Source organism: Penicillium chermesinum (genome assembly GCF_028974085.1).
Source record: "Penicillium chermesinum strain IBT 19713 chromosome Unknown utg000008l:1.0-1752722.0:1.0-1753981.0, whole genome shotgun sequence".
In the NCBI taxonomy this organism is placed as follows: domain Eukaryota; kingdom Fungi; phylum Ascomycota; class Eurotiomycetes; order Eurotiales; family Aspergillaceae; genus Penicillium; species Penicillium chermesinum.
The window spans coordinates 705646-716552 of NW_026695318.1; the positions used below are offsets into that span (position 1 = coordinate 705646).

The 10907-nt window shown below is 48.6% G+C and overlaps 3 protein-coding genes across 3 annotated transcripts; 2 read left to right on the top strand and 1 right to left on the bottom strand.

Annotated features, from left to right (window-relative positions):
* Positions 1 to 1477: 1477 nt before the first annotated feature.
* N7468_010057 (cytochrome P450) lies at positions 1478 to 3225 on the top strand (the record flags this gene model as incomplete). Its single annotated transcript, XM_058479352.1, has 3 exons — positions 1478 to 1637; positions 1696 to 2260; positions 2343 to 3225. The coding sequence occupies 3 exons, from the start codon at positions 1478 to 1480 to the stop codon at positions 3223 to 3225; spliced, it is 1608 nt and encodes a 535-aa protein (XP_058325920.1).
* Positions 3226 to 7238: 4013 nt separating this feature from the next.
* N7468_010058 (uncharacterized protein) lies at positions 7239 to 8386 on the top strand (the record flags this gene model as incomplete). The annotated part of the gene is made up of 3 exons (XM_058479353.1): positions 7239 to 7546; positions 7611 to 8157; positions 8222 to 8386. 3 exons carry the CDS (start codon positions 7239 to 7241, stop codon positions 8384 to 8386), a joined length of 1020 nt encoding a protein of 339 aa, XP_058325921.1.
* An 826-nt stretch (positions 8387 to 9212) lies between these two features.
* Positions 9213 to 10729, bottom strand: N7468_010059 (glycoside hydrolase family 16 protein; the record flags this gene model as incomplete). The annotated part of the gene is made up of 4 exons (XM_058479354.1): positions 9213 to 9506; positions 9543 to 9961; positions 10017 to 10565; positions 10636 to 10729. 4 exons carry the CDS (start codon positions 10727 to 10729, stop codon positions 9213 to 9215), a joined length of 1356 nt encoding a protein of 451 aa, XP_058325922.1.
* Positions 10730 to 10907: the final 178 nt, after the last annotated feature.

A 10907-nucleotide genomic window follows, 5' to 3' on the forward strand; every position in this document is an offset into this window, starting at 1 on the left:
AGTTGATTCCTCGAAATTGTGGCGACAACCTCCCAATTGGGACTAGTACTTTATTCCCCGATTTGGCCGCTGCCAGTCCTGGGCCTATGCCAGCCTCTTAAGCAGTGACGGACTGAAGCCTGCCCAGGCCTTTTATAGCCGGTGGCCTTTACTCTATGCGCTGACATCCACGCTTGCCATACGCTACAGCTATATTGATTTCGGAGATGAAGCGAAACATGAAAGTTGCAGGTTCATTGTATCCATACCTAAGTAGATATTGGATGTGTCACCTATGTATCTATAGTGCCTTCTTAGAACTGGAAGGCCTCTGCTTGAAGACATCTGTTTTTTTTGAATGAGGTGTATCCCCACATTCGAAGGTCCAAAACACGCATAAAGAAGATGGCCCCTCTGGCTGGAGAAAATCTCACGTAGGAACAATGCCAGGATTGCCCCGCTTCGCGACAAGGGGCTGCATACACCCCTGGAAAAGATCTGCGCTTAGTACCAATTTTGAGGATGTTCTCAATTTAAGTTCGCCTGTGCCATGGGTTGCATAAGACCCTGGACAGATTTCATAAACGTCGACTTGAGGACCCTTGGTAGTTTTACCGGCATTGCATTCAAGTTGAGGGCGACTTGTAGCGTCCAGCCGGGGTAGCCAAAGCGGCATATAAAGAATAAAGAAGCTCATTCATTAGTCGGAACAAGGGCGGGCCAGGCACAATCAGTAATTGGCGGTTGTCAAGGAACATAGATACTAGCATCGATCATACTACTGGTAGTATGAGGAGTACAGTCTCAAAGTAGAGAAGCTCTACTATGCGGGTCGGCCTCCACTCGGAATCATGACAACGTGAAATCGGGCCAGCCGAGGTCTGGGAAAGCCACTCAATGATCTTCAGCCATGCCCATGCTGAACTATGGATAAACTGGATAAATTCCAGAACTGGGTATTACTGCTGAGACAAATAGTTTCTTGCAGAGAGACAATATCTGATTTCGTTCAATTAAATGCTGGTCATTATGGAAATGTCTTACAAGTCGGCTAAGGGGATTAAGTCACTAAGCAGGGCTTGAACTCTCAAACCTCGGACATGGCGATCCTTCCTCTTCATCCCTTCGAGACCCAAGTGATGCTCATAGGGCCCTCTCTCCGTTTTCTGGGGAATGTGGGGAATAGGGTTAATTCGTGCCCCGGATTGATAGAAACGGCTCCTACGAGTGGCCCAGTCACTCCGTCGTACAATCTTAGCGTGTGTTTAAATCAGGACGCCTTCCGAGTCCGGGCTGAGACTCTCGGATCCTCTTTGGGCCTTGTTGCAGTCTAGGCACCCAGGTGAACTAGAGGAAAGGACCTAATTCATCTTCATACCCCGGGCCACCGGGGTTGCGCGCGGGGCCGCGGGCCTATATAGTATTTAGTCCCGCTTAGCATCCCCATGTTTCCTCCACCTTTCTGCCAAAGGACTTCCTCTTCCTTCATCAACCCACAATGATTGAAGAAATTCTACACGGCATGACCCCCGGGAGGGCCGTCCTGTGGGCCCTGGGGATATTCACGGCCCTCTCTGTGTTTCGCAAGCTCCAAGTTTCCGCCCAGATCTCACGCCTGGGCGCACGGGCACCCAAGATCAGTTTCCGGTATCCATATGGTACGAGCTCAAGGATTTGCGGTCATAAGAGAGCCCAATTTGACCAGGATTTGAACAGCACTCGACTTCCTCTATAAGGGCCACCTGGCCAATCAAGCTGGCCAAGACCTCGAATTCTGGAGGAACACTATTATCAAGGCCGGAGGTTCCACCAAATCCAAAACTTCTGAGCTTGATGCAGGTATTTCAACCCGAATGATCTTGACTATAGACCCTGAGAACATCAAGGCCGTCCTCACTGGTCAATTCGCCGACTATGGCAAGGGCGAATCTTTCCATCGCGAGTGGAAAGAGTTCCTCGGCGACAGTATTTTCGCTACTGATGGTGAATTGTGGTCAAAATCCCGCCAACTGATTCGTCCCATGTTTGCTCGTGATCGCATTGTTGACACCGAGATCTTCGAAAAGCATGTTCAGAAGCTGATCGACCTCCTCGGTGGAAGCCCCTCGCCTCAAGGCAGCAAGGTCGTGGATGTCGGCTCGCTCTTTTTCCGGTACACTCTCGATGCAGCGACCGACTACCTCCTTGGGCAAGGCACTGATTCTCTCGAGAACCCTGCCACACGTTTTGCAGAGGCGTTCAGATATGTGCAAGCACGTCAAGCCGAGCTATTCCGATTCGGGTGAGTGGCTTCTCGTACTTCGTGACACAGTTAATCTCCTATTGGTGAACGCAAAAGCTAATGTTTCCTTACTACCCAATAGTGTTTTCAGCTCTCTCATGTCACGCAAAGAGTTCCGCGCTAATCTCAAAATTATGGACGAGTTCATCCAGCCATACATTGACACCGTGCTTTCTCTGTCTACGGCAGAGCTGGACCAGAAGCTGTCAAACCGCGAAACCTTCCTCGATGCACTAGCTCGCTTTACCCGTGACCCGCGCATTCTGCGGGATCAACTCGTAGCTGTTCTTCTCGCAGGCCGAGATACCACGGCTGGAACCCTGTCCTTCTGCCTGTTCGAACTCTCTCGGCACCCTGAGGTTGTCGCGAGACTTCGTCAAGAGATCAACGACCGTTTGGGCCTAGGTGCTAACGGGCGTAAACCGAGCTACAATGACCTGAAGGATATGAAGTACCTGAGTGCCGTGATTAATGAAACTATGCGCGTGTACCCCGTTGTGCCATTCAACGTTCGATACTCGCTCAAGGATACCACGCTTCCGCGTGGCGGTGGGCCGGACGGTCTTGAGCCTGTTGGCGTGCGAGCGAACTCCCGAGTCATCTACTCGACCATTCTGATGCAGCGTGATCCTGATCTGTACGACGGCCCCGATTCGAAGAACTACTTTGACCCCGTCAAGTGGATCCCCGAGCGCTGGGTATCGGGATGGTCGCCGCGTCCTTGGCACTTTATTCCTTTCAATGGAGGGCCTCGTATCTGCATTGGGCAGCAATTTGCGACGATTGAAATGGGTTATACTATTATTCGTATCTTACAGACTTATGAACGTATCATTGCTTTGCCTGTCAGTGGCAAGGATCGTGTTGAGGATCCTCGGTTGCGGTTTGAGGTCACTCTCAGCCCTGGAGAGGAACTCAACTGTATCTTTGTTAAAGAGGGTGAGGATTATCAGCGCTCAAAATAGGTTCTGCTCATGCTACGGTTGATCATGATTTTTTTTTTCTTGGGATGGCGGACCGTGACGGTATGCTTTTAGGCGAGCTTTTCTGATCCATTTCTCAACTCAGTATTGTAACAGCCCCTTATTTTCTGGCATGAGATATGAAACCCCTCAATTTTTAAATTTATGATCTCCTTATTTCTTACTTTAACGTCCTCGATTATTGAAAGTCTATATTTCCTGGTCCTGTGCTATTATAAAAAGCATCATGTCTTACAAGGATTTCGAGCCTGAAGGCTCGGCTGACGACAAGGCATCTATTGTTCGTAGCAGAATTGGGACTAGTCACATAGCTGCCGCTTCCGTGGCCTCTTTAGCTTCTGCAATATCTCCACCTTTCGTAACTTCAAGAGTTAACTCTTCTTCGTCTCCATCTTCAAACTCCCCAGAAACACTGATCAAAGGCGCTCTTGCGGATGATGCCTCGACATTCCTATCCGCCATGCATATCTTCAATTCTATGACCGTTCCTTTAGCACTATTGGTGATCTCTGATATGTATGGTGGAGGAGATGGCCTAGATTGAAAACTAGGGATGAAGAGTCTCTGCTTGTTTTATGGCGTGAACCCCGTTGGTTCTCGGCTCGAATGATTGAGTACTATTGGACTGTTTACCCTCATCATCTCTCAGACAGCCCCTACCCATCTGCTCACCTCTTCCCACTCTGCAGATTTCAATATACTCTCCGCAAATGTCAGCTGAGCTCGAATACTGAGCCTCCTGCCCTGTTCATATCACTCAGGTCTGTGAAGTTGCGCCATGACCCCAATGCGAGTCCTGCGGCAATTGGGGCTCCGAATGCTGTTATTTCGCTCAGTTTAAAGCAATATACCGGAATTGATATTAAGTCTACTTGTGTTTTTCTGAGAATTTGATATTCTTGGTTCCTCCTCCTTTAAGGCGGTTCTCATATATGCATTACCAAATCCTTGTTACTCATGCCTCTGTCGACAGATAATTCAGACAAGGCTTTGCCGCTATCGATCATTGGATCCTAAATGCAACAGGTGAACTACCTCATTATTACTCTTCCATTCTCTCTTTCGTCACTCAAATATTACATAATTTACCATGCCCTTAGTTAGTCAAGTGTCCTAATTCAATATTCAATAACTTATTTGGCTTAGCCACAGTAAAATCTTTAACCTTTTCCACCTTCACTCTTATACCCTATCCTTCGAGTTCAATCGCCAGGAGAACAAGCTACACCTTTATATTCAATATTTGTGAATTATACAGATACAAGATAACAAGATTGATATTCTCATGTTGATTCCCATCAATCAGGAGCTTCGGAGTCGACTCTAGCTATGGCTTCTAATTCTTCCGATATTTGCTCCCCGTTCCAAAGCCTACGAGAATCATGGCCTTGCAGCGGCGTATGGTTTCTTACTGGGGAATTAGCTGGGTTCTTTTTGATATTGATACCTCAAGTCTTCATCCTTTACCTCAATCGTACCCTGTCGACAAAGAAAAGTCCTAAATGTTATCACAACTGTTATCACGAACGTTATGACGAAAAGAATCCTGGCTCTTCTGATTAGAGTATCAGATTTACCGAATCGACTGGTATTTCTATGCTAATCTAGTGGATCTTGCTTGCTAAAAGATATTATGGGTATGTTACTAAGCCTAAATTACTATCCTGAGGTCCCGAGGTCTTTACCTGATGGTGGATGAGTTCTGTTATTCATAGTATTCAGGCACTGAAATAATAAAACATGTGGTAGAAGATTGTCCTTGGGCAGGGGTCTGCTAAAGTGCAGCATCCTGAATAATTACTTGGCTGAAAGGGGATCAAACAATACAACTTTTGCTAACGTGACTCACGAATGGGCTACGCATATGGATGGGCTCCACAGGCCCCCCTGAATCAGAAGAAATACTCAAATTGGATAATATTAACTACCCAAAAAATTAGTGTTTTGCCTACCAGGCCATCTATTACATATATGCCCAACTACTCCACATATTGGCCTCCGTTTAGTACGTTGGGGAGGCAAATTTTGCCCCAGATACAAGGCTTTCCTAAGCTCCTCTGCTGTAATCGGACGGGAGTCCTGTCCAATGGGTCAAATACCATTCCAGGTAGAATCTGAGCATGGTAGGCCCATGGAGGCGGCGAATTGGCTTGGTGGGGCCCCCGTACCAGGCTTCTGAGCCGTATAGTAGCGAGGGCATAACGCAGGTTATTACTGCCTTCCTGAGTGAGTGTGTGGGCGCCAAATTGCGGATATGTCGAGCGACATCCCGCGCTTCAGCGGCCCGTACTAGCATATGAGCGCGCCGTGTAACCTGACTCGGTCCTAAGAAAGCACATATGCCCTAAACTGTGGCACTGGCAGACCCTGTCAAGTGAGGCCGGGTGGTTGGATACTTTCCACTCGGCTCTGCACAATGCACACAGAGCGAGCCTTGGTGCCTCGTTTAGTATTTCCACCGTACCGTTGCAGATTCCATCGCGCTGAAATGACCTGACTGTTAGATTTCGGTGGCTGTGCCTGCCAACATCGCTTTTATGCTCTCCTTTGTTTGATGTTGAGGTCTTAATTCGCTCATATAGCAGATTGTTGTGTTGGAAGCGAGAAAAGATTCTGCGACATTGTACGCATGGTAGGTACTTCCCCGTAATGTCTTTCGTTTCGAATCGCGTATAGCTGAGGTTCCAATCTTTTGCATTGACGGGTGCCCTGTTAAATAATTGGAATCGTCATCGCCGAGGGATGGCTATGGCAGTCTTGAACGTTACAACTCGTGTTATTGAAGGTCTCGCTTCGGGTAGTAATGTTCCATCGAGAGACCTATTGATTATTGTCCAGGATAAGCGAGCATATCTGCGAATGATCATTTCGAGGCTACAAACAATTCTATTGGACCGTTATTTGAAACTCCACATGTATAATAAACTATATATGCATATCTAATCTCAAATTATGACTACCATGTAGCTATATTAGTCTGCGCGCCTCGATAAGCATACTTTCCGTAGCGATAACTCTATTCTGGAGATGCTACATAACAGGGAACCCTCGTCACATGGCCACCAAGATTGGGTGTCATGATGACTGTCAGCAACACGAGAAGAGAAGCTGGAACGTATCGGTGTATCTGAAGCCCTGTATTAGGGAAAAAGGACCGGCACTATTGACCTCCCATCTCGTACGAAGCGGTGGACGGAGAAAATCGCCCCAACACCAAGTCTTTAATGCCTTCAGGTCGATATGTGATCGTGTGTAACCTTCCGTGATTCAAATCCGGCCTGCAATTTACTGAGTCCTCTGATATTGGACAAAAAAAGCTGGGATATTGGATGCGAGGGGTGAAAGGATAGATTTCTTGAGGGGCGACTGAAGCATAGAAGCCCCCCTCTGTCCCACCCAGATCAGCGTATGCCAGGTACGCCCATTTGCAGAGGGATCATCCTGTAGGAAGCGCGCAGTCTTGATAGTGACACGTCTACAATCTAGCATAGTCGAGAGGGCAAAAATAGTTAGCCAAATTCAACCGGCGTTTTGCGGCTTCTGGGCCAAACGACCCGTTTGCGCAAACGAGATGGAAATCAGGGTTGTCAGGTCCCTAGGAATTAGCTCGTCTTCCTTTATTCCGTGGCCAGAAAATAAGAAAAAGGGGCCAACATCCATATTGAGCCATTGGACTTTTCTCAGTCCCTGGAGAGGCCTCCACACTCGTTTTCCTTGACGCCGTCCGTTATCTCCTGTGCATATACAACGTTGCACTACTTTCTCGGGCCCATACCATTTAATGAGACACGCCTTTCTCGCACGAGGGCGCTGCATTCAATCCCCCCGGACCCGAGGAAGGTCAGAAAGTATCACTCGGCGTTACATAGGGACGTGCGGCGGGCAAGATATATCATCCAATGGCTACTCTGTGGCGAGACGTGGAGGGACATCCTGAGATGCCCACGGATTTGGATGTTGCAAGATACTCTTTCACATCGCTAGGTCCTTGAACCATGTATTTGTGTCCAGAAACGAAGACAGACTTCCATCTGATGCCGAAAAACACGGAAATTGAGTGCTCCCCTAGCCATGACGGTGGGTCATGCTCGATTGGTCAGGCGTCGTCGTTTCAGGATAACGGGTCTAATATTGAGACGACTGAGCCGCTCGCTCTGTCACGGCTTAAGGAGTATTCGCGTGATGCTATCTCTGAATTCTTTGGGACTATGATCTTGGTACTCTTCGGGAATGGAGTTATTGCACAGGTCTTGCTTAGCCATGGACAGAAAGGCGATTATCAGTCAATATCATGGGGATGGGGGTAAGTCTTGTTTCTCAAACACTTGTTCTTCGATTCTTTGACCTGAGCACTGATAATCTTTTAGGTTAGGTGTTATGCTCGGGGTGTATACCAGTGGTGCCTCCGGAGCTCATATCAACCCGGCAGTCACCTTTGCAAACTGTGTTCTCAGACAATTCCCATGGCGCAAATTTCCTCTCTATGCTGCGGCGCAGGTCCTGGGTGCCATGTGCGGGGCAGCTATCGTGTATGGCAACTATAAATCTGCGATAGATGACTACGAAGGCGGACCAGGGAAACGCACCGTGCCCGGATACTCAGACACCGCAACAGGGGGCATATTCTGTACTTACCCGGTAGATTTTATGACGAAGGCAGGCCAGTTCTTCTCGGAGTTTCTGGCTAGTGCGATATTGATGTTCATGATATTCGCACTGAAAGACGACGGCAGCCTCGGAGTAGGACAACTGACACCGCTAGGACTATTCTTTGTGATATTCGGCATAGGAGCCTGCTTTGGCTGGGAGACAGGGTATGCGATCAATTTGGCTAGAGATTTTGGACCCCGCCTAGTCTCTTACATGCTTGGGTATGGACAAGAGGTCTGGAAAGCTGGGAACTACTTCTTCTGGGTACGCATGCCTCTGGACAAAAGACTTTTTGGCTTAATTTACTCGGTGCTGACTTTTGTCATAGGTCCCAATGGTGGCGCCTTTTCTGGGTTGCACTTTTGGTGGATGCGTCTACGACTTATTCCTGTATACAGGTCATGATAGCTCGATTAATATGCCATGGTTGGGAATCATGCGATTGGTCAAGATGTTCCGGCAAAATGGCGTGCATCTTCAAAGTCATGTTTGAGCAATCATACGAACGCATGGAATGAACCAACGGGCTATAACAGCCATCGATTTGCTGGGTGGATGGCAGACTCATGTAGCGAAATATTGATATCTTCAATTCTCGTGATAATTCCGAGCTAGATCGTAAGTGCGCTCAAGCACATTTTCTTTTGAGTAGGTATGACCCATTAAGATAGCTCTTGGGTGCTAAAGGAGTTAGCATATCGAAGATATTGATTTTCTGGGGCATATTTCAGCTGGGATTCCCCGGATTCTGAGTTCAAGTTTGAGTTACCGGCACAGCGGAGCACATGCGCACCACCCCTGCTGCCTTTGTCTTTCCGGTATTGTGTCCTACTGTGTGATGAGGACTACATGAATACGCCCCGACAAGTGACAAGACACCTTCCTTCGTAAAAGACGTATTTCACTCAACTGCAGGAACGAAGCGTAACTCGGGGCTCATGAATGATTCAAGTCAACCCCCCTGCGCTAGGGGGCTATTGTCTGTAGAGCTTAGCAAATGTAATCTGCATCGATGATTCGTATTGGTCTATGGAGACGCCGACGTCATTTAAAACATAAGGATGAGCTCTAAGAGCCCAGTGTCACACAATAAAGCACGAATACTCCTGAGGAAGTATCCAAGCCTTGTGACGATGACGGTCTAAACAATGAACAAGAAATAGTCAAAGCCAACGCCGATATGCTACAACCCTCCGCGGGGAGCCACGGGGAAATCGCAAATGAAACCGGCGCAAGCTGGTTAACAAAGGATAAAGTCATAAACGCCATGTTGAGTCATCCAATCATAATAATACATGTCGGCCATGTCGAGTTACCTCTTAAAGGAAAAGAAAAACACCACTGAAAAATGCATAGAAAGTCCACCCGATGTTGGACGGGTTCCTCAGCACAGAGTTGCAACCAGCGTGAGATGCAGTAGGTTTTGAATGAAAATTGGTGGTCGCGGTAGGCCCAGCCGGCGCCTGGATACCCGTCTTGTGGTGTTGGAACCTGGTTCTAGTCTTGGTGGTTGCATGTCGGGTCACATTCTTCCAGGAAGTGGTCTCACGACCAGAAGGGGAAGAGACATCCGAGGAAAAAGCCAAGGGTAGTGACGAAGAGGGGGAAATATACTGCGAAATGGTACCGATCTTAGCGTCTTTTCTAACGGGCAAGTTGTGTTCGGGGGAAGTCTCACTCAAAAAAGCGCCGCCTGGAGGTTGAAGGGAACGAGAGCCTGATTCCCAGCCTGCCGGTAGACCGGTTGAACTTGTAGAGCTGGAGGGGCCGTCCGTGGGAACCCATGGCCAGGTGTCAGGAGTGACCCATGATGCAGTCTCCTTGTGGGTTCCACTCCAAGGGACGGGAATATCCACAGTGGCAGTGATCGCGGGGGCCGATTCCGTAGAGGTGGGCTCCTCACCACTGTTACCATTGACTTTGCCACCGGCTGCTATGATCGACTGCCAATTACCGGTCTTGTCACCATAGCTATATGAAGTGCCCGTCGAATAATCAGTGACGGTCATCGACTTCATGTACATCTGGAAAGGACCTTGGCTGTAGTCGGTCACGCCGCCAGCCCAGTCTAATGCATAGATCAGCATGATAGTCCCCAGCATGGGAGAAATGATTCTACCTACCAATGGTACCCTGGGGGTTGCTGGGATCACCACCAGCCCAAATACCGACCTTGATCATCATAGGCGTTTGCGGGTACTGGCCAGGGTCTGCAGTGGAAGGTGTGAGGACTCGAACAGTCTGTCCATCTATAGCCCAGACAATTTGATTGCTGGTCCAATCCACTGAGTATGTATGGAACTCATCATGGTTCCCTGGATTGTCACTGAAGGCACCCCGATTGTACGTGCTGGTGTCTCCTTTGCCGAAGTAGTTGGTCTGCACCTTGTTGTTGTCGCCTCCAAGCCATTCCCAATCAATCTCATCCAGATCATCAGACTGAAGCACAGCACTGCTCACAATTCCAGTCCCAGAGGCCGCTTTAATCGTGTATTCCACCTTGCCGAACATGATGTACCAATTCGACTGGATCAGGGGGCCGTCACCCTGCTTGGCAATCGTGAAAGTCGCTCCGTTGGTGCCATCGTAGCTGACGCTGCCAGTCGCTTTAAAGGCTGAGGGGGAACCCTTGGTGAAATCGAAGACCTGGTCGGCCTTTCCAAGCGCAGGATCTGCGGGACAAGCTATTTCTGGTCAGCACCTCGTCAACATTCGGGGGAGGGGGTTGACGCTGTCACTCACTGTTCTGGAGCGGATTGCAGCTGGTATATGTCTGAGCTGATGCCGAAATTGACAAAGATAGGAGGCCCAAGGCCACGCCAAGAGCAGAACGCATGGCGGGCAAGAGTATACAAGCACAAGCAAACAATACAATGTTATGATATGCGACGGAAGTGGAAGAGGCTGGGGAGAAAAGATTCGAGGTCATGCAAATGGAAGATAAGAAGAAGAGAAAGAGAAAAGCGCAGCCTAAAACTCTATTAGGCAAGCTCGACCTTGGCGCAGCTTCCATT